The 24,432-nt window shown below is 43.7% G+C and overlaps 2 protein-coding genes across 11 annotated transcripts in view; both read right to left on the bottom strand.

The window, feature by feature from the left end:
- The window catches only part of skap2 (src kinase associated phosphoprotein 2), a 1,200,731-nt gene that overhangs the window by 959,040 nt on the left and 217,259 nt on the right, over window positions 1-24,432 (bottom strand). The window lies entirely within an intron of this gene.
- Window positions 13,101-24,432, bottom strand: part of LOC140425295 (src kinase-associated phosphoprotein 2-like) — a 173,081-nt gene continuing 161,749 nt past the window's right edge. For all 4 annotated transcript variants that reach the window (XM_072509429.1, XM_072509430.1, XM_072509427.1 and 1 more), the window contains exons 4-5: window positions 15,145-15,247; window positions 13,101-14,100 (exon numbers count right to left, since the gene is read on the bottom strand). In XM_072509429.1, the coding sequence (XP_072365530.1) occupies window positions 15,155-15,247 (93 nt within the window). In that variant the 3' untranslated portion in view covers window positions 13,101-14,100; window positions 15,145-15,154. The remainder of the gene's footprint in view (window positions 14,101-15,144; window positions 15,248-24,432) is intronic.

Here is a 24,432-nt window from a genome sequence, read left to right as displayed (position 1 = left end):
AGCATCCAGGAGGGCTTCTTAAAACAATATGTAAACAGTCCAACTAGGGAAGGGGCGGTACTGGACCTGGTATTGGGGAATGAGCCCGGCCAGGTGGTAGATGTTTCAGTAGGGGAGCATTTCGGTAACAGTGACCACAATTCAGTAAGTTTTAAAGTACTGGTGGACAAGGATAAGAGTGGTCCGAGGATGAATGTGCTAAACTGGGGGAAGGCTAATTATAACAATATTAGGCGGGAACTGAAGAACATAGATTGGGGGCGGATGTTTGAGGGCAAATCAACATCTGACATGTGGGAGGCTTTCAAGTGTCAGTTGAAAGGAATACAGGACAGGCATGTTCCTGTGAGGAAGAAAGATAAATACGGCAATTTTCGGGAACCTTGGATGACGAGTGATATTGTAGGCCTCGTCAAAAAGAAAAAGGAGGCATTTGTCAGGGCTAAAAGGCTGGGAACAGACGAAGCCTGTGTGGCATATAAGGAAAGTAGGAAGGAACTTAAGCAAGGAGTCAGGAGGGCTAGAAGGGGTCATGAAAAGTCATTGGCAAATAGGGTTAAGGAAAATCCCAAGGCTTTTTACACTTACATAAAAAGCAAGAGGGTAGCCAGGGAAAGGGTTGGCCCACTGAAGGATAGGCAAGGGAATCTATGTGTGGAGCCAGAGGAAATGGGCGAGGTACTAAATGAATACTTTGCATCAGTATTCACCAAAGAGAAGGAATTGGTAGATGTTGAGTCTGGAGAAGGGGGTGTAGATAGCCTGGGTCACATTGTGATCCAAAAAGACGAGGTGTTGGGTGTCTTAAAAAATATTAAGGTAGATAAGTCCCCAGGGCCGGATGGGATCTACCCCAGAATACTGAAGGAGGCTGGAGAGGAAATTGCTGAGGCCTTGACAGAAATCTTTGGATCCTCGCTGTCTTCAGGGGATGTCCCGGAGGACTGGAGAATAGCCAATGTTGTTCCTCTGTTTAAGAAGGGTGGCAGGGATAATCCCGGGAACTACAGGCCGGTGAGCCTTACTTCAGTGGTAGGGAAATTACTGGAGAGAATTCTTCGAGACAGGATCTACTCCCATTTGGAAGCAAATGGACGTATTAGTGAGAGGCAGCACGGTTTTGTGAAGGGGAGGTCGTGTCTCACTAACTTGATAGAGTTTTTCGAGGAGGTCACTAAGATGATTGATGCAGGTAGGGCAGTAGATGTTGTCTATATGGACTTCAGTAAGGCCTTTGACAAGGTCCCTCATGGTAGACTAGTACAAAAGGTGAAGTCACACGGGATCAGGGGTGAACTGGCAAGGTGGATACAGAACTGGCTAGGCCATAGAAGGCAGAGGGTAGCAATGGAGGGATGCTTTTCTAATTGGAGGGCTGTGACCAGTGGTGTTCCACAGGGATCAGTGCTGGGACCTTTGCTCTTTGTAGTATATATAAATGATTTGGAGGAAAATGTAACTGGTCTGATTAGTAAGTTTGCAGACGACACAAAGGTTGGTGGAATTGCGGATAGCGATGAGGACTGTCTGAGGATACAGCAGGATTTAGATTGTCTGGAGACTTGGGCGGAGAGATGGCAGATGGAGTTTAACCTGGACAAATGTGAGGTAATGCATTTTGGAAGGGCTAATGCAGGTAGGGAATATACAGTGAATGGTAGAACCCTCAAGAGTATTGAAAGTCAAAGAGATCTAGGAGTACAGGTCCACAGATCACTGAAAGGGGCTACACAGGTGGAGAAGGTAGTCAAGAAGGCATACGGCATGCTTGCCTTCATTGGCCGGGGCATTGAGTATAAGAATTGGCAAGTCATGTTGCAGCTGTATAGAACCTTAGTTAGGCCACACTTGGAGTATAGTGTTCAATTCTGGTCGCCACACTACCAGAAGGATGTGGAGGCTTTAGAGAGGGTGCAGAAGAGATTTACCAGAATGTTGCCTGGTATGGAGGGCATAAGCTATGAGGAGCGATTGAATAAACTCGGTTTGTTCTCACTGGAACGAAGGAGGTTGAGGGGCGACCTGATAGAGGTATACAAAATTATGAGGGGCATAGACAGAGTGGATAGTCAGAGGCTTTTCCCCAGGGTAGAGGGGTCAATTACTAGGGGGCATAGGTTTAAGGTGAGAGGGGCAAAGTTTAGAGTAGATGTACGAGGCAAGTTTTTTACGCAGAGGGTAGTGGGTGCCTGGAACTCACTACCGGAGGAGGTAGTGGAGGCAGGGACGATAGGGACATTTAAGGGGCATCTTGACAAATATATGAATAGGATGGGAATAGAAGGATACGGACCCAGGAAGTGTAGAAGATTGTAGTTTAGTCGGGCAGTATGGTCGGCACGGGCTTGGAGGGCCGAAGGGCCTGTTCCTGTGCTGTACATTTCTTTGTTCTTTGTTCTTTGTTCTTTGGACCATCCCTGCATGCGGCTGTGACACTGCAGCGCACGGTCCCGTCCTCTGCTCGGGGGATGTTGATGGCGGCCCAGGGGGAAGGGGGCAGACTCACCTGGGGCTGAGGTAAGACCACCCCTCACACACACACTTGCGCTCAACGTACATGACACCCCCGCACACTTTGGACAGAGCACAAAGGCAGCTTCGGTAGGTGTAACATTGACTTTAATAACCAAAGGAGTTCATGCACGTGCCCTAGCCCCTAAAACTCATCTGTGCCCTGCACCCGTGCCAACTTACTCAGTGTCTAATTGTTTGGCCTTACGGGCCCTTTGACTACTTCTACGTGGTTCCCCAGACGGTACAGCAGAACTGGAGGTGGACTCCTGTGATTCCTGCCCTCTGACACTGGATCCCTTTGGCGGCCGTTTCCTGGAGCGTCCTGGCCTAGATGGGCCAGGCTGCGGCCCGGTCGACTGGGATGGCGAGCTGCCAGCATGTCCTGCCCGTTGCCCACCCGATGCACCTGGGACGGAAGGGGGGGAGTCCGAGGTGTCGCGGTGTACCGGGACCTCCCCTACAGAGGGAGCCGGGACAGACCACACCACCTCCTCCTCCCTCGGGGTGCCCGATGGCCCCCAGGCCTCTACATGGGTGGGGGATGCGAACGGACTGGCCATCCGACGCCCCCCCCGACATCTGGCGCTGCCAGTCCTGGAGGCCCGTGCTGGTATCGACAGGGGTCTGCAGGTTTGCAGCCATGGAGCCCAGGGGGTTGGCAAACCCTGTCTGTGACAGTGCGACGCCGGCTCGCACATGGCCACTGGCGCCGATGCCCTCAGCGATGGCCTGCAGAGACTGGGCCATGGCCTGCTGAGACTGGGCCATGGCCTGCAGAGACTGGGCTATGGCGTTGAGCGCCTCTGCCATCTGGCGCTGGCACTGGCTCATGGCCTCCTGTGAGAGGGCAGCCATTTCCTGGGCCACAGACGCCGCCTGCAAGGAAGGCCCCAGGCCTCGCAAACCGTTCCCCATGTCTGACACCGTCGCACCCATTGCCTCCACCGCGGACGCCACCCGTGCGGTGTCAGCCTGGGTGGCACGCATGACCGGCACCACTCCCAGCTCCTGGATGCGGGTGGACTCCTCCACCTGCGACCGCAGCAAGCCGCCCGTCACCCTCTTCGCTCGTCTCCGGGTCGGTGGTTGCATCGGATCTATGTGTGGGTGTGGTAACTGCAGGAACCCGGGATCCATCTGGGCGGCAGATGTTCGCTTGGGCTGGGCTGCCCTCCGACCGCCCGGTCCCTCTGCTGCTCCTACCTCCACCTGCTGTACCGGGACGGCTGTGTTGTGCGCACCAGTGAGTGTACCAGACGCCTCATCACTAAAGTGCCCAACCGTGGTGAGTGTTTCTGCGATGGTGGAGGGTGTTGGTGACAGCAGTGGCGTTGTGTCGTGCTCTTCGTCCCACTCTGAGTCCATGGCACTTTGGGGTGGGGGTTCGTCTCCACCCATCCACTCTGAGTCACTGTCCGGTATTTCGTCTTCCTGGGTAGTGCTGTCCCGGGTAGGGGTGTCCTGGGTAGTGCTGTCCCGGGTAGGGGTGTCCTGGGTAGTGGTGTCCTGGGTAGTGGTGTCCTGGGTAGTGGTGTCCTGGCTCGGATGTGATGGGGGCCTGTGGCTGCCCCCCTCGTCGCTGGGTGGTCGCTCCCGCACGTGACGGGGGTGTCGTCTCCCTGTTGCTCCAGGTCTCTCCGTCTCCCATGGTGTGCGAGGGGCATCCTGCGGGCGTCGCATGCTGAAGGGTCCGGGTCTCTCCGTCTCCCATGGTCTCCGAGGGGCATCCTGCGGACGTCGCATGCTGGAGGGTCCGGGTCTCTCCGTCTCCCATGGTCTCCGAGGGGCATCCTGCGGGCGTCGCATGCTGGAGGGTGCGGGTCTCTCCGTCTCCTGTGGTCTCCGAGGGGCATCCTGCGGGCGTCGCATGCTGGAGGGTACGGGTCTCTCCGTCTCCTGTGGTCTCCGAGGGGCATCCTGCGGGCGTCGCATGCTGGAGGGTGCGGGTCTCTCCGTCTCCTGTGGTCTCCGAGGGGCATCCTGCGTGCGGTCTGCATCTGCGGGGATGGGTGCCTGGACGTTTGGTCCTGCGATACACAATGAAGCATGCATGGTTAGACATCAGGCAGTGATCAGGTGATACGGGAGAGGGGGATATAGGGGAGGGGGGATATGGGGACGGGCTGTCGGTGGTTCACTCGCTAGTACGCCCCCGACCTCTGCATCAGCAACCTCCCGGTCCTCAGGTCCGCCAGCCAGTTCCAGGGCCCTTTCCTCGTGTACGGTCAGTGGCCTCTCATCAGCGGGCCCTCCTCCAGTCCTCACATGCTCCCTATTGTTGTGTGCGCGCTTCTCCTGTGGGGGGGGGGGGCAGGGGTAAAAGGCAACAGTGTTAGGCAGGTATATGAATGCACGCCATCGGTTGCGCGTGCATTGCGGAGGTTAAGGTTAGGGCTGGATTCACTTGGGGATATGGGGGATATGGGGGAGGGGGGATATGGGGGAGGGGGGATATGGGGGAGGGGGGATACGGTGGAGGGGGGATATGGGGAGGGGGGATATGGGGGAGGGGGATATGGGGGAGGGGGATATGGGGAGGGGGATTGGGGGAGGGGGAGATATGGGGGAGGGGGGATATGGGGGAGGGGGGATATGGGGAGGGGGGATATGGGGGAGGGGGGATATGGGGAGGGGGATATGGGGGAGGGGGTATATGGGGGAGGGGGGATATGGGGGAGGGGGATATGGGGAGGGGGATATGGGGAGGGGGATATGGGGGAGGGGGATATGGGGGAGGGGGGATATGGGGAGGGGGATATGGGGGGGATATGGGGGAGGGGGGATATGGGGGAGGGAGGGAATATGGGGGAGGGGGTTATGGGGGAGGGGGGATATGGGGAGGGGGGATATGGGGGAGGGGGGATATGGGGGAGGGGGGATATGGGGGAGGGGGGATATGGGGGAGGGGGGATATGCGGGAGGGGGGATATGGGGAGGGGGGGATATGGGGGAGGGGGGATATGGGGAGGGGGATATGGGGGAGGGGGGATATGGGGGAGGGGGGATATGGGGGAGGGGGGATATGGGGAGGGGGGATATGGGGAGCGGGGATATGGGGAGGGGGGGATATGGGGGAGGGGGGATATGGGGGAGGGGGGATATGGGGGAGGCTCACCCTGCCTGCTCTGACGAGGTCGTTCACCTTCTTGTGGCACTGGGTGCCTGTCCGTGGTGTCAGGGCCACAGCGGTGACGGCCTCTGCCACTTCCCTCCACAGACGCCAGCTGTGGCGTGGGGCAACTCTGCGGCCGTGCTCGGGATACAGGGCGTCCCTCCTCTGCTCCACCGCGTCCAGGAGCGCCTCCACATCGCGTGACTCGAACCTCGGGGCTGAGCGACGGCCAGCCATCCAGTCTGGTGTTGCGGTCGGGTGTTCCGGTCAGGTGGGGGGGAGCAGCGCGGCCTTATGAGCCGTCACGCTGTGCAGCGCATATGACGCTGCACGGCGCGAACCACTGCGCAAGCGTGGATCTCGTTACGTCGCTGCTAGCCCATTTCGATCCGGAGACTATCGACCCATTTTTCCGACGTGACGCAAGTCGGATTTGCGCCGTTTTTTGCGCCGATCGGCGGACTTTCTGCCGATAACGGAGAATTTCGCCCAATATCTATAATTATTTTAAAAATAAGATATAGTTAGTGTAATTAGATGTATAAAGTCTGATCCACCAGCTCTTTTTTAATATTTGTGGCTTTTGGACTTTTATAGGTCTTGATATTTTAATTATTGCCAGTGTTAAAATAATGCAGATTGGAAAATTAAGGCGGAAGAGTAATAGGCTACCTTATGGATTGGATTGGATTTGTTTATTGTCACGTGTACCGAGGTAGTGAAAAGTATTTTTCTGCGAGCAGCTCAACAGATCATTAAGTACATAAGAAAAAAAGGGAATAAAAGAAAATACATAATAGGGCAACACAAGGTATACAATGTATACAAGGTATACATAAGCACTGGCATCGGATGAAGCATACAGGGGTGTAGTGTTAATGAGGTCAGTCCATAAGAGGGTCATTTAGGAGTCTGGTGACAGTGGGGAAGAAGCTGTTTTTGAGTCTGTTCGTGTGTGTTCTCGGACTTCTGTACCTCCTGCCCGATGGAAGATGTTGGGAGGGATCTTTGATTATGCTGCCCGCTTTCCCCAGGCAGCGGGAGGTGTAGATGGAATCAATGGATGGGAGGCAAGTTCGTGTGATGGACTGGGCGGTGTTCACAACTCTCTGAAGTTTCTTGCCGTCCTGGTCCGAGCAGTTGCCATACCAGGCTGTGATGCAGCCCGATAGGATGCTTTCTATGGTGCATCTGTAAAAGTTGGTAAGGGTCAATGTGGACATGCCGAATTTCCTTAGTTTCCTGAGGAAGTATAGGCGCTGTTGTGCTTTCTTGGTGGTAGTGTCGACGTGGGTGGACCAGGACAGATTTTTGGAGATGTGCACCCCTAGGAATTTGAAACTGCTAACCATCTCCACCTCGGCCATATTGATGCTGACAGGGGTGTGTACAGTACTTTGCTTCCTGAAGTCAATTACCAGCTCTTTAGTTTTGCTGGCATTGAGGGAGAGATTGTTGTCACTACACCACTCCACTAGGTTCTCTATCTCCCTCCTGTATTCGGACTCATCGTTATTCGAGATCCGGCCCACTATGGTCGTATCGTCAGCAAACTTGTAGATGGAGTTGAAACCAAGTTTTGCCACGCAGTCGTGTGTGTACAGGGAGTAGAGTAGGGGGCTAAGTACGCAGCCTTGCGGGGCTCATCATAGCTCTACTGCTACTGGTTTCATATCAGAACTGTATAACTTCAATCCCCTTTCCATGCTCTTTACTCACATGCTTTAATATTTTTATTCATGTTTCGGTTAATTACCTCCTAATCATTGTGATTGACTTGGCTTCAATAGCCACATGTGCTAAAGCATTTGGAATTTCAATAATACTTAGAATGAAAAATATCTTTCAACCTCTATTTTATTCTCTATGTATTATTAGGCGTAAATTCTGCTATGTCAGGAAATTTCAGGGAGAAGCCTGAAACGGGATTTGCGCCGGGCACAAAACAGTTCACAATGTTCCCAAGCCCTCCCAGCAGATTTAATCAGATTCACCCCAAGCGAGGGTGTGAACTTGAAAACCATTCATTTAAATATATTTTAATATTAAAAATCAGCTTAACGCTATCATCAAAAGAGTGATACTACACACCAGTAGTGAGTATCCACAAAGCTGTAAACACATTGGGACATAATTTGTTGTAGGGGAACAATGAATGACACCCACTGTTAGTTAAACCTATCCTTGACCATTTAATTGCAATGATATTTTACACCACAGGTTGCTTAAAGTGTGAGCTGATAACAGCAACAAAGGAAACTTGAGATCTGAGATCTTAGTGAACAGGACAAATAGCATATCTCTTTAACCAATCCAATTGAAGGATTATTCAGCACAAGGATAGAGGAGAAAATATAAACTATAGCAGGTGAATTCAATTCTAAATCACACACAGAAATGGAGAAAGAAAAATTTCCCTGAGGGATAGAAAGGAATAGCAAAACATATTTAATTCTTTACTTCTAAAATCTCTGACAATTTAAACTAGAAGGAATGGGACTTGTAATAGTTAATTTTCAATGCCAGGGAGTTAGTTTCACAGTAATTAACACTTTATCACGTTGTTGGAAAAATACTTAAGAAATGGTTAAGACATATGGCAAGTATTTCACTTATCCTATTTCACTGTATCTGATATAACACAGTTTTCAAAGAAATTGGAACATTTTCAGCCTCCTTTTCTTGCAGATTTTATAAATCTGTAAATTATATAATGATTGCATCTATGACAAAACAAAATTTAGACAACTGACTATTCTTGCTATTAAGGTAAACATACACATTTTTTTTCTGAATACCATAATGTCTTTTAATAAAACAAATGTCTTGAAGAAATCCTTTCTTTGCCTCTTAGCCCTTACATGTAGCCTTTTTTTAAGATTCTTTGAGCTATGGGGTTTGGCATTAAAAGGTAATGTATCGAGGTGCCACTTCATGAAAATGGAGGGAGAGACTTTTGCATTCCAGACCTTTTAGCTGATAGCATGCCATACTAACTCTATTTACTTCCCCAAAAGACAAGGGACAGATGTTTAATATCAGACCATTAATCCCCAGCCCAGGTAGATGTGACAGCAAAGAACCCAACAGAATGAGCCCTTTGCTTCCACTCAATGTATATGCTGCAATTTACTGCTGTTTTACAGAGCAGGGTCAAGCCATTATAAACTTGGCAATCATCTGTACAGCTGGAAAACAATGTGCACGATAAGCGGAAATCCAATACCTCATAGCACTAATTAAATGGGTTCCCACCAGGAAAAAAACACAAATTACCACATTAGAAGTGTTTTTTTTTTTGCATCCCCATGCATATTTTTTACAGATGTGCTCAGTAGCTACAGCTATCTCTCATTCCCACTGAGCACTCCTATTTGTAATACCCAACCTTGCATTTTCCCTGATCACATTAGCATCAATTGCCTTAAAGCCCGAGCTAAGTTTGAATTCTTTCCACGTAAGGAGAATCTTCTCCATCCTTCTCAGACACAGCCCACTGCTCCCCTGCAGGAGGACTGAAGTATCATTAACTATCAGAGACACTCCAGGCAGAAGTTGAGGCTCCAGTGTCTAAAAACCTTCCTGCCTCCGATCAAAATTCATATCCTGTCACAGTTGTAGGAGCAGAAAGGCTTCTCATTATGGCATCATTCCCTCTTGGAAGAAGCACTGATTGCTGCACTGGTGGCTTCTGAAGGCAAGGATGTAATTTAGCAAAATAATGTACCATGCTGATTAATTTAATGTAGCCCATGACTAATTATGGTAATTCATTACATCTACAATTAGGCTAAGTAATTTATTGCACTGCAGTCTCATAAAGCACAGGATTTATATCGAGTTTTGAATGTCACCCAAAGGACATTTCTGTATCTTGTCTTTACTGGAGCGGAATCAGCCTGCCAGCTGAGACGAGCGAAAACCATTCTAACTGCACCATGTTTATACTGTGAGCAGAATGTAGCTACGATGAGAGTTCTGCTGTTAATATCTTCCTTTATTCAATTGCACCTCTGTGATTACTTGGTATACAGCTACCATTTTTTTCTGCAAGCGCATATGAATTCCACCTAATGCAAGCATCTGAGACCTGGATCACTAAAGTGCAATAAATTTCTGGACCATTTCTGAATAATTCCTCTCTGCTTTAGAGATTATTATTTAAAAAATTGTGTCAGAATAATAAATTACACTGGATGTCATGCTATCCTAACAAATCTCAAGCACTTACTCTTCCCTAAACCAATCCTATATTTATGCTGAGGAATATTCCTCAAATTAAAAAAATGCAGACATGGTCTATTTTGAAATACAGCTCTTGATGTACCCTGCAGCAGAGTTAGTTCCTGCAATGGTGCACTTCTGAGACCAATTTGTTTAGCTGATCACCATTCTTCTGACATCCCTGCAAATGTTACCCTTCTTTTTCAATCAAAGACACAGCAGGGTGTGCCATCTGTCTGGCATAGTCCTAGTTCCCACTCCCAACACTATTTTGCACTGATAATTTCATTGCAGCAGCAAAGGTTGGCATTTCCTTGAAATCTGCTGTTAATACAGCTCTTCAGTTGCAAATACACCCTTTCCTTCTCAAGCTTATCCTCCTCACCTCATGTACTGCTGTTAAAGAAACCCCTGAAGAATCAGCAGATGATCAGCACCACAAGCCACAACCACAGGGATCCACCATATTACTTTGTGCTCTGCAGACTACAAATGAACATTTGACTCACCACCTTACCTCTTACAACCATCTCACTCTTTGTTTAGCAGAATTCTAATAGACAGACTTGTAGAATTTGCAGGTCTGTTGCAACATGGTTTGTATTAATGGTTATGGAAAGAACTACATGTCAGCATTTCTGAAATTGTCATTCGAATTTTCCTTGGAACATTTACCGGTATTGTACTGCCCTTTAGATACGATTGCCAGATTCATTAAAGAAAGATATATTCACATACACAAGCAATTGCGGTTTCTTTTTACATCTCAGAGTCTTCATTTGACTCTTAATATATTGTTCAATGGACAGGCCAACAGAAACAAATTAAAAAGGTAAAACAAATCCCATAAAAATATCCATTATATACCATAATTTACCTCTTCTGGTTTCTTAGTTAAAATAAAGACCATCCGTTTAAATCTGATAAGTCCATAGTTCAATAAATATATTGAAACGATTGTTATTGGTTCTTTTCGGTTAAGATGCTTACTCAGAGAAAATCGCCATCCTCTTCTCCTGCTTTCTACAACAGATAATTTAATGAAAATGCCAACTTTGTATGAAATTACGTTTGTAAAATTTAACACAAAAAATAAAATTCTGCAGATCTGTTTCTGACTAAGTGTTCATAAACAGTGAAGATAATCCAAAATTGTCAAATTCTCCAAAGAAACACATTTAAATCAATCATTGCACAATTCTTTGCTGCAGGTACGTACTAGATTACCTTCATGTAATTTTTGCAACATGTTTGATAAATTAAGGGCAAGTGTTGTTAAAATCATGGCAAATGAGCCAATGATTCGTTCAGAAAATTTATATCATTTTAATAAGTGGTATCATCAATACTGTGCAGATTTTATTTTTAGATGCAGCATCTATTTATTAACAAAAACTTTTCTTCCAAAATGTTTAGTCATGAATTGTGTGCAAAGCTCCTTTCATATTTTGCTATTTTATAACCATAATTATTTTGGTTAATTTTCCTAAGCAAGACTGCATTCAATTTATTCTGGTAGAGCTATGCTGCAATGATCGAAACTGGTCTGTGGGCTGAACTCCAAAGTAAAACGGTACAATACTTTTTCTAGATACAATACAAGTTTAGAATCGAAAACAAGTTCATAGGTAAAACTTGAAATAGGCAGAATCACAAATAAAATTACTCAGAATTAATTTTGTAGACATGAGAGTCCATTCCAAGTTAATAAACGTGATCACAGTAAACTGCACTGATAGGTGTACTGTGATTCTCAACTTCATTGCGGCACCCATAAATGATGGGGTAAAAGCTAGCTAATAAAAAAATAGAAATAGTCCTGACCTTTACTTCTGTGGTGAATTGTATTTTTGTTATAATTCTTTGATTTTATTGCTATTTATTAAAATATTTAAACGTTCTCTTCCAGGTTTAATTGTTTATAGGTCCACTCGTTTAACACAAAAAAAAATCTGATTTGTAAAGACGGTTCTAAGAAAATGCTCCAATCGGACATCTATATATGAGAAACACTATTGGATGTCTTTTTACTACTCCTTGATAGGATATATGCAGCGCTGGCAAGGCCAGTATTTATTGCTGATCCATAATTGCCTTCGAGAAGATGGTGGTGAACTGCCTTCCTAAACGGTTGCAGTCCGTGTGGTTAAAGGTACGTTTGCAGTGCTGTTAAGGATGAGAGTTCTAGGATTTTGACTCAGCAACAGTGAAGTAATGGTAATATAGTTTCAAGTCAGGGTGGTATGTAGCTTGGAGGGAAACCTGCAGGTGGTGGTGTACCTATGCATCTGCTGCCCTTGTCCTTCTAGAAGGTAGGGGTCACCACTTTGGAAGGTGCTGTCAAAGGAGCCTTGTTGAGTTGCTACAGTGGATCATGTAGATGATTTATACTGCTGCCACTGCGTGTCAGTGATGAGGGGAGTGAATATTTAAGGTGGCGGATGGGGTATTGATCAAGTGGCTGCTTTGTCCTGGAGGGTGTGAAGCTTCTGGAGTGTTGTTGGAGCTGCACTCATCCAGGCGAGTGTACAGCATTCCATTACATTCCAGATTTAAACTAAGCCTGGCAATGTTTTCTTCTCTTCTTTTTGTTAACCTTTTCAGTAGCTCCGTAAACTTAATTTGTGCATTAGAAATAATAGGCACAATTTAATTCACTTCTCTTCTCAAGCCACCTTCATGAATGCTACTCCTGGACCTGTGCAGTCTCAGCAATGGCCACCCCTCCCAGTGGCACTGCTGGGACTGGTATGTGCCAGGCCTCGGATTGGCTGACAGCTCTTGAAGGTGGCTTTAAAGGCCTGAGAATCCAACCACATGGCGTTAACTACCTGATTGACATTTAATTCATTAGGGTCCCCAAAAATGGCTCTGGTAGGATTGCTGCCAGCTACTTAGCTGATGGAAGGTGCCATGGCCCAGTGCTTCTGTAAAATCATATATACAGATGCTGGTTTTAGATAGCTTTACTTTTCCATTCTTCATAACATTTTGCATCATTGTGGTGGACATAACATGAAATGCACCTTCTACACAATATTAGAAAATTATCAAAAAAGCCCAACTATTAGCACACTTAAGGGAGGCTCTAACTTAGGTTCTTAAGACACCTGAATTTAATATGTAAAATGTGCAGTCTTCTTTTGAGTTGCTTGTAAGGCTGTTTTACAGCATACTGAAATTGGACATTAGAATGGATTTAAATAACAAAATCTCATGCATACAAAGAATTCAGTTATGAACAAAAGGAGCATGTCAAAAGTATTTTATTATAGAAAAGTTAGTCAAGGAGCAATATATAAAATAGTTTATACATTCTAAACTCAACACCGATCGCAAAACTTGAAGAGATTTTCAACTCAAATTTTGCTAAATATTTTGAACCAATTGAAAATTTGTCAAAACAGTATTTGTTTTTTTTTTAAAAGCACAAAATTCAAAAATAAACCCTGCAAGAAAAAGTTCAACCTCTTTAAATTTTGAGATTAACAGGCCATATGGCATCATAATCATTTACTTCACCTTGTTGTGTTCAATTACTACAATCAACATACCAGTTTCCAAATTAATCATAACACAGTAATTTCATTAGTTACACAGCAGGCATTTAAATTATTAGCATAACAACAGTTTGCACACAATTAAACTTTATTTGAACCTTAAAATTTGCAGACTGGAACATTAGAACAAGATTCAATAAAGTGAAACAGACAAGACAGAAAACAGTGCTTACAGTTACTTCAAGGCACATGATGGGGGGGAGGGGGGAATGAGGGGGAACAGAAGAATATTATCCTCATCCCTTTCCATTTTGAGTTTGTTTACAACTAATTAAGTTGTAATGGCAGGACTTGGTAGCAATGAAAATATACTGGCTAAATATTCAGCAAAGATGTTACACATAGCCAGTGTGAAGTCTCAAGCAGCTAGACTTCATAGTGCTGCACAAGCACAGAAAAATAGAAATAATGCATCAGTGAAATGATGAAAGATAATTACAATAATGAGGAAATAATTTAATTAAACACTTAGCTGCTTCTTGATTTTCACATCTGTGGCAAGAGGATAGATTATATTGTTAATAAGATGATATTATCTTTGTGATAAAATAAATTGGGAAACAGAAGTGCCATAGTATTGGGTGAGAACTCCCTCTCCTGGCTAAGAACAGACAAGCTCTGCAGTGCCTTCAATCCAGTTTTAAAAATCCCTTCATGTACAATGGAACGTCACTGTAGGTAAATGGGTGCCTGCAAAGGGGGAGGGAGAGGATAAAAGAAAGGAATAGAACAAATAATTATGAAGTATATAGAAAACTACTGCCATCTAGTGTTTTCTTACAATATCCTTATAAATGTCAGTGAACTCCTTTATCAAAGTGGTGGTTTATTGTGGGGCAATTCAAATCTATTCAGAAACAATAAAAGAACGTGTCACATTTTAACATCACTTCTTTCAGAACTTTTACCACCTTTGGTAATTATTATCAAATAATTATTTTAATCCATTGCTCTTAATCTCGTATCAGTGGACAGTTTGCTACGTTGAGCTGAAGTAGGTTTCCACACCAAATCTTATCCACTTATTTCTTTGCACATCTGATTGCTCCTAAAAATTTTGAAAATTATTTTGGAACATGGCATTTTCGTGCCATGCTCCTAATGTAATAGATATATCACAAGTGTTATTTTTGTTTTGTTTCGCTTTGGAAATATTTTATTAATGGGAAGAAAATGTCTTGAGATTTAAGGTGCAATTTAGCCAGTTACTCAAATTTTCTAGAAAAATCCAGTAATTAGCATTTGTGTGACTATTTATTTCATGCAATATACATTTCTCTAGATATACTATACATTCTGGTCATCAAAATTGCATAAGATTTTCCAGTTCAAATATTGTAAGAAGTAGCTTTGTTGTAAAAAGATCAATTTCCACTTAATTGTTATAATTTATGTGTTACAGATAGATAATTTCTTCATTCAGTTACCTTTGAGGAATATTTACAGGTGAAATATTCTCATTTATTCAGAATGAGAAAAAGTGCATAAAATCAATAAAATACAAAAATAAGCCCCAAAGTGTTCTTTTTTCTCATTTGGTAAATGACTCCATGGGAATGTTTTTGACAGCTTATAACAGAGTGATACAGAAGCATACCTTCTAAACATAAACACATCCAGAAACTATTTTAAAAGTACAGAATGAAACCTTGACAAGAATGTTTTTTATATAAATGATACGGGAATAAGGTACTTATGGTCTATTATACTGAGATTCAATTAAAATGTACTTACCCAGACCTTCTCAAATGTCGTACATCTCAATTAGGTAGTCCTTGGGCACCAAGCCAATAGTTCCCTTCATTTGTCCTATCCACCACCCATGTGAATTATATTCCTAAAATAACAAATATACTCATCAGTATAATAGTGAAGATTTAAACAAGACAGTTTAACAGAATGTAGGACTGTACAATGATTGCAAACTTAAATAAAGCGTTACATTGTTTCAAACCCAACAAAATGACTCAAAAAGGTATAAAACTTTTAAATATCAAGATATTTAACATTTAGAATAATGCGACTTCTTTTATAATGGCTTCCTTTGCAAATGGTCCTGCATTATGCAATACTTGAATATTCGATTGAATGAATGGAAAAATGCAATGCAAGTTTAAAAACTATGAAAAATAATCAGAATTTTCAAAATAATGTAGCATTATCTTGCAATACTTATTTGTGGGAGATGGGACTGAAATTATAGCTGGACAAGTTTAATGAGTATTTTGATTATAGATAGAAAACATGCTGATAGGGTACCATTTTGGAAATAAAATCATATGAAATATTTTGTTATGATTTTGGAAGCAATGCCATCTCATACTCAAAGTAAATGTCAGGGGCTGTTTAGCACAGGGCTAAATCGCTGGCTTTGAAAGAAGACCAAGGCAGGCCAGCAGCACTGTTCAATTCCCGTACCAGCCTCCCCGAACAGGCGCCGGAATGTGGCGACTAGGGGCTTTTCACAGTAACTTCATTTGAAGCCTACTTGTGACAATAAGCAGTTTTCATTTCATTTTCATGTTTTCAATTGTTTTGTTTGTAACAGCAAAATGTTGCAAGAATGATAAAACAGGCAAATACAGCACCAGAATGCAACAAAGTTGTTCATTCACAATTGATTAAATTAAGCTAATAATATATAAAGCTCCTGATTTACATACATTGATAAAATGAACTGAAAGTTGCAGGGAAATTTAAATTGCAACTTCAAAAAGACATGTAAAAGTTGCTTAAAACCCAAAAGCACAAGTGTTTTTTTCATTCATTAATTTCCAACAAAGGAAAAATACTATTCCCAAAAATAAACTGAACATGTTATTTCTGACTGTATTTTATAAGCATCATAACCAGAAATAAACCAAAAATAAATAACACTCTTTAATAGCATGGATGCTAAAAATTGTAAAATTAGATCTTAAAAAGCCATGGTGAACTGTATTTCACTCTATTATGCAGAAAGATGTATTCCATTTTTGATCAATTTAAATTATGAAAAAACTTTTGTATGGAATTTATGTTGAATTCCAAGATAGCAATAAAGAAATTAGTTATATTTTTATAGTTGAACTACATCTTCAGTTTGAAATAACTTAATGACAAATTATTTAACAGACAGTATAACGCACCGTTGATGGATTTGGGAAAACTATAAGTCTCACTTTATCTATAATCAAGACTCTCTTCACTTAAGATGGTATTAACTTCTGTTGAAAGAGGAACCGATATGATGAACAATTAGGACCATCTGGTTTTCTACACGTTACTGTGACAACAAATTCTCCAAATGCTAACATGGCTGTTACAGTAATGAAGAACAGAACCTGGGTTTCAAACTAACCAGGCTCAACCAACAGATTTCAGGAAAATTCAGTGTTATTCCATGTTTTACCAGGATATTTCTTAAATTACTCTTGCAAAAAAACAAATCAGTTAAAATATCACAAACTAGGTGTAACAGCAACAAAATAAATGAAACAATGGAAAACACATATGTAATAGCTGAAAATGTTCTAGTCTCTGGAGTTAAACATGAGTCTGGTATTTCATGTATTAACAAAAATGACTTTAACATGGCATATTTTTCTTAGTCTTTGGTGTAAGATATGGTAAGTTACATTCACATTTTACAGAAAGAAATTGTCCTCTTCAACAGAGGATGTACATGTAATTTTATTCAAACCCTTTTGACATTTTGTTTTGCAAAAATTTTAAAAATAATTATGTGGTTACAAGTTAACCAACAGATACGACTACTGATTGCTCTTTGTAGCTAGGAAAATATATATGAAATACTTAAAATTTCATCTCAAGATACTTTCATGAAATAAAAAAATGTAAAACTTATAAAAGCTGAAATGGTTCAGAAGTATTATCATAGTAAAATTACAAAACCCATTTTTTGTAACACCCTGCAACTATTAGTGGTGACCATACTTCATCTTTGAAGTAAGACTAACTGTATATCTATTTCCAACAAAGCGTTTCATTTTATGAAGTTGGTATTAGAGCAGTGGTCAAATATTACTGTCTTAATTAAATTCTTAACCTTTTAACACACATTCTAAAAAGAGTTTTACTGAATATTTAAAAGATTTTAAAAACCTACGGCATAGGTTCTTCTAAAGTTCCAAAGGTTCTCACTCAACAATCGTTTGCAGGCTAATTACATGTTCTAACAGCCCTAAAGCAGGATTACAGGCAGAAAGAAGCATTGCAAATTACGCCATTCAACCTTATGCTTTATCATTACCATTCAAGGCATGAGCCCTAGGAGCAAAATAAATCGTAATTAAGCCAATTAAAATCTGCATTTCAACTTTTAAAAAATGTGTAACTATACAAATATATCCTGTATGGATCATTTTATTTAGTCTGTGATTATGATACTGTTCCTTATTGTTTATGTTTAGTAACACTTTTACACAGAAAGCATTTTTAAAAAATATATGAATTCAGCATTCACATGAGAGATTTAATCAGTCAACCAGTTTTCTTTTTTAAAAAGAGCTTAAATTCTAAAAAGTAGGTATAAAACTCCTTCTGGATGGCCACTCTATAATTTCTGCAGTATTGTAGTAAATAACGTAGATAATGCAAATATTAAAATGCCGGTTGATTTTTCAGTGCTGGTGGTATAGAGTTAATAACTGGAGGCATCTCTGTGGCCCTTGAGGATATTCCTTATTGGGATGATTTGAATGAAAATTAAAGGTGTTCAACAGGTAAAATGCTTATATTTCTTATGCAAATCAAAAAATATTTACTGGCCTCTGCATAATGTTCTGTAAGAAGTGCACAGCCTGGGTCTGGTCACCAGACAGTATGCAGCAACTCAGGTATGTGCGAATCAGCCATCTGGTATTCCTCAATGCATAAAACCCTTGATGTTACCATAGAAAAAAACATAGGCACAAATAATTGTACATGGAGGGAAACTATCTAAAATAGCTAAAATGAAAAGCATTTTAATATCCATGAAATTGTAGCTCTTTATGAGGGATGTGATGTCAGTTTATAGAACAAGAAAATGTTTTTCTATTAATCCGATATGTAAAATGAAATCATACAATCACCTCAGTTACTAGCAAAAGGTTTTGTTGCCAACATCTGACAAGGGGTAGGTAATTACTGCCACAAAGCATTTTAGATTCATGTAGTAATTTCAGAGATCCAAGGCTGCAGCACTGCTTCCAGTATCAATACACAGGCAGAATAATTCTTGGGAGAAGCAATAACTGCATAATGAACTAGCAGCAGAGTGAATGGCGTGCCACTTCTTGGGAGTTCACCTCATCTTGAAAGAAAATCATTACAAAACCAACAAAAGTTGTGCGGATGAAGCATCTGGCTTTAAAAAAACTGTGATGTGGAGATGCCGGCATTGGACTGGGGTGAGCACAGTAAGAAGTCTTACAACACCAGGTTAAAATCCAACGTTTTTTAAAAAACTGACATTTAGCACATTGCTGTTAATAATTGTGTTATATGTTTCAAAATTACAAGTAATCCTAACATTATTTTTTTTATAAATGGAGGTAGAAAATAATTCAACGTTAGAATTACATATTTTGTTCTTTGATTCACTGAATTTACAGGACACATTTTAGATGATGTCAGTGAAAATATGATGTTCTGTTATGCATGGTGACACCTGAAAATACAAAATGGTTCCTATAATCATGAACATCACATCGGTGTTTTAATGGTGACCTGAAATTGATCTGTGACCAAATTTTTTAAAAAAAAATCCACTGCTGAAGAATCTCTTCGACACAATTTGAAATTATGGAAGCATTCTCATATTTCATTCAGGCAACAGTTTGTAGCTGGTTTACAGCAACTTGTGGATGTGCAGGTCCATTCACACACAAATTAATTCAAAACTCATTAAGTGTTTATGAAGTAAAGCCAAATGTTTAAAAGTATCGTAATACGGGTGGTGTAAAAACAGGGAATGGCAGTCACAGTTTAATGCAGTATCATATTAACAGACATTATAATTTTAAAAAATAGGCTTTAACATTCCAATGTTCTTTTGATAACGAGTGTAAAAAAGTAATTTAAAGCAATTAGTGATTAAATAATACTAATATGGAGTATTTTACTAAAACTTTCAATCTTTTGTAGTTTTAATACAGGTGATATTCTATATTTAAACCTCCTTGACTAAAAGTATCCGAAAGAGATGACATTTGAACAGCATTTTCTGACACAAAGAACAAGTAATCCAAGGTGACACTACATGAATTAAGATCTCTTGAGCATTAAACCTGTAGGTGATAGCACACAAGTACTTTGTCATTTTGCACAACTGGTAACCTGATCAAATACACAAATGAAGTTTCAAGTTTGACATGTCTGACATGAAGGTCAATGAGGTTTGAAAGGAGGGGAAGAACAACTGGAAAATAAAAAATACTGGGCAGGATTCTCTGGCCTGCCAGCCACGTTGTTGCTCAGTGGCAGGAGATGGCACATGTTCGCCGGCAGCGGGATTCTTTGTTCCTGCCGTTGTTAGTGGGAGTTCCCATTGAAGCCACAAACCAATGGGAGGGGGTGCGCTGCCGTCAGGGAAAGGGAATCTCGCTGGCGAGAATTCCAGCCACTGACAACACATCTACAATTCAAGTACTGAGAAGAGAAAAATTGTCAAACCCATCATTTTTGTAATTTTCCAAAATATTCTTCCCTCAAATTTAGAATTGGGCTGATGTTATATGAAACCCATTGCTTTATGGCATGACACACTGCTAAGTGTGGACTGGTTCTCCTCAAGACATTGGGCGCAATTCACCCAAAAAATGACTAAGTGCCATTTTGCACAGGTTTGGCAGGATGATTCCAGACAGTTTTTTCAGTGAGATGCAGCCCTGTAGTCAGGCACACCAAGCGTGTGATTTAACGGAAGAAAATGTCCCATTGCGGGTGGGTATAGCGGGGTTACAAGTGCCTGCAACAACGCTGCTATTGAACGAGACTCTGTGATTTTCTTTGCCACTTACTTTCATTTCCTGCACTGAGGAGCTCTGAACATGAGTGCAGCAATGAAATCGGGCACCATGATCCTCCAATGTGATCTCCGGACCTCCCCCCTTCCCCCAACATCCAAAATTACCTTTGGGCATCCTTGAGTCCTCCTGCACCCCACCTCACCATGGCAGAGCACCCCCGAGCCTGACCCGGCAGGGACAAAATATCACCTTGGCACTGCCAGCCTGGAAGTGCCACCTGGGCACCTCAGCAGTGCCATGCTGGCAATGCCATAGTGCTAGGCTGGCAGTGCCAAGATGCATAGGTAACATCAGCAGTGCCAGTGTGCCATCCCGCACTGAGGCTGACCATCCAGGAGCCTCCGGTCGCCTGGGAGACTCCGCCCTTCCCAAGTGCCGTTCCACCTGGTTCTCGTTTCTGGAAACCAATGCAAAGCGATGCCCAGCTGGGGTTTCCTCGGCAAGGGGATTTGATCCCAATTAGATCGGCGGAGACATAGCTACCTATTGTGGATGGGATCCAGATCGCGACATTTCACAAACTCCTGTTAGATCTCACGTAGTGTGACGACCCGGGTAAATACCGGGGTAGATGCCTCTCGCGTGATTCATTGGCCGCGTCACATCCATGTCAGACATGACGTGGCCATTTCCTAGTCATTTTTGGGGGGGAATTTCTCACTGGTTGATCCCACATTTCGAATTTTTTTCCACAGTATGGAACTAAACTCGCTGGCCAGACCTCCTCCTCAGAGATCGGGGCACCAATTTGAAAGTTTGCCCGATCTCAAAGTGAGGTTGGGGGTTCCCCACAGCCCCTCGTCCACAAACAATGCGACCCCCCCTCACAGACTCGGGCAACACACCCAATTCTGAGGGGCAACCTCCCCCTCCATCAACAAAGTTTAGTGTGAGCCCCCACCACCCAGGCACGGGGGTGACTCTGCTTCATACCCATCCATCCTTATGAGCACCACACCCCTCCCCCACCTTCAAGTGAGAATACCCCACGATGGGGTGGCTGAGGGCCCCTCACCTTTCAGTCCCCCCTTCACCCCTCCAACCTTCCTGATGTCCTTCATATACCCACGTCACCCACTCCCACCTTTCATACACCCCCATCATGGGCATGGCCACCTGAGGCCCCGCCCCTTGGCAGCACCAACCTTGCTCTCTGGAACCCTGGAACTGCCCTCGACACTGCTAACCTGGCAACTGGCTCATCCAGGTTGGCACTGCCAGTGTGCTTGGGTGCCAGGGCAGTGGCAGGGAACTCCCCTGCCCTGCCCCCAACCACTCGGGGTGCTCCAATGGCCTCAGAGACCCCAACTGTGGCCTGGTCTCTGCTTTGGAGAACAGTACTAATCGGCACCTCGCTGGTGCGGCGGTGACTGCCGGAAGCCAGCGGCCTTAAACCAGACACGGTTATTTAGATGAGCCTAATGGATCATTTAAATATTACCTTGATCATGCTCAGCGAGGGCACCCAGCACAAAGCCCGCTTTGGACCTCTCTCGCCATGCTCCCGGTGCAATGGAATTGGAGCCAAGCGCAACGAGGTGGAGAAACCGTGTCTTTTGTATTAGACTGTTAAATGGTTAATTCCTTCATAAAAATTAATTGCTAAGCTAAAAAAGAATGTAGTTATCCAAAAGCAGCCAAATCACTATCGAATCACTCAATGATGCGGAAACAATTTACATTCTGGAGCTCTATTTGCACAATTTTCTTTCCTACATATTTGACATATCACCTTTTTTACTTATTGGTGGGTATATTTTCTTTTCTGCTCGTCTTTATCTGCCTAAAATTAGCAGAAAAAGGAACGTTTGGAATTTGATACATTGCTTATTAGACCTGTGAGTAACCTTGATAATTTATGATGTTGATAATGTTACTGCAGATACGCATAAACTGTTGCACTATGAAACAACTTTACAAGCATTTAGTGTACTGTATTAAATACGCGGAATTCTCCCATTCTAAATCTAAATGCCATAGCAGGGGGCGGGTACATGGACTGTTTCCCACTGCAGTTGCCGGTGGGATAACGCGTCAAATCTTCTGGCCCTGACCTCATCAATTATGCACCAGGGTCATATTCTGTGGTAGGGCAGGCCTGGACGACACATAGTCTGCCTTCGTGTCCGGGTGCTATATTGAAAAGGCATCCAACATCACTAACCCACTGGATGGGATTTTGGGGCCGTTCACACCGGCGGAATCTTCTGGTCCCGTTGAGGGTGCACCCCCACTGTGGATTTCCCTGCGGTGAGGGTGCATTCAACAGGAAACCCTGTTGACAACGGCTGGACAAGATCCCACTGCTGGCCAATGATAGGCTGCCTCTGTGAAACATGTGGTGGGTTGCAAAGAAATCCCGCCCATTATTGAAGAAAGAAGGTGGAACACCTGAAAATGAAGATAGATCCCTGGGGGCACTCAAGTGACCAGAAGATGAGTCTCCTCAGAACAAAGGTGGATCTCAAGGAACATTTTGAGGCTTGAAAGTGAACCCTCTCCACATTCTCGAATGTCCACCTGTAGATGTTCCTCCGACCTACTGCTTTGGTGGTCCAGGTTTGCAGTCTCCACCCTGAACTCTTGAGTCAGCCTCAGGCATTGGTCATATGAGTCCTGACATCTCCACACCACGTTGTTCCGAACGTGTTTTACGTCAGCATGTTTTCCCATCGGCATTGGGGTGTAGCTGGCATGGGTGGGTCGGGTCTTCATCTGCATCCCACTAACAGGATGGCAATGAGGTTCATACCGACCTATGGTGGGTTTTCTGACCCACCAATGCAGGCAAAAACAAGCTCCTGCTGTAAATCATGCCGGCATGAAACCAATTTCTGGGCCTTCCGCCATATTCTTCCACCATGCCTGCCATCCAACATGCTGTTGCAAGCACCAGAGCATTCTGCCGATAGTTTAATAGACTGTATATAAACTCCAAGGATGCAATTAATTCTTCATGTAACAGAATATGAAGAGTCAGCCAAAGTTTTCTGAAACTCCATTTCCACATCAATCGCGGCATCTTACCAGAATTTGGCAAAGTGTCAGGCTCAGACTTAAAACTGGTGTGTAAGTCTCCAATTGCACAGACCAGTTTTCCCTCCAGATCTTGAGCCTCTTTAAAGAAAAGAAAATGAGTGGGTGGGGTTTATGCCATCATTCTGGTGGGGCAGGGCCTGATAGAGCCAGCACCCGACTTCACAGAGATTGGGCCCCATGTTTAAAGGGCACCCCGATCAGCGAATTAAACCCAAGGCTCCCGGCCCTCACCTTGGAGGAATCGGCGGCTCCCCTCCATCTCCGGTCAATTATCAAGGGATTCCCCCCTTTCAGACATTCATCATGCCCCTCCACCCCCTGGAAAATCATCGGTGGCCCCATCCACCACCACAAAAGTATCGCTGAACTTCCTCCCCAGAGCCCTCTTTTGCCCCCGCCCCGCCCCATGTCTGCAAGATCCCCCCTCACAGCCTGCTCTACCCCCCCATACCCCAGACCCCCATGGGGTTCCCAAGAGGGCCGGTCCTGGCACTGCCCCTGGCACAAGTTGCCACTGGCAGGTTAGCAGTACCAACCTATGCAAGGGGCAGTACCCATCCCTCTCCCCATGGGGGCTATACTTACCATTGCGCCCCCGGAGGGTCTCCCTCGACTGTTTCTTGTTTTGCCAAACCTGTTGTAAATATCACGCCGGCAAAGTATGAATATTTACTGAGGAGAGATCATGAAGCAGGGAGAGCCATTAATAATATATAAATATATTAAAATCCGTGAAAATGAGGTTCCGCCCTTTGTGAGTGTGATCCTTGTGACGTCGCAAGCGAGGAGAATGGAGAAACATGTTCTTTCCGGAGAGAATGTTGTTTCCAGGGTCTCTCTGGATTTTCTGCCTGCTTCGCTGTTCTCTCTAACGGTGATCATAGGCTGAAAATCACCCCCTATATTTTAAAACCTATTCAGTGTTGATGTGTCAAATGAATGAACTATCAAGTGCAAGATCTCTTCAAAA

This window comes from Scyliorhinus torazame, chromosome 6 (genome assembly GCF_047496885.1).
Source record: "Scyliorhinus torazame isolate Kashiwa2021f chromosome 6, sScyTor2.1, whole genome shotgun sequence".
NCBI classification, from domain to species: domain Eukaryota; kingdom Metazoa; phylum Chordata; class Chondrichthyes; order Carcharhiniformes; family Scyliorhinidae; genus Scyliorhinus; species Scyliorhinus torazame.
This window is presented reverse-complemented; position numbering and strand designations above follow the sequence as displayed.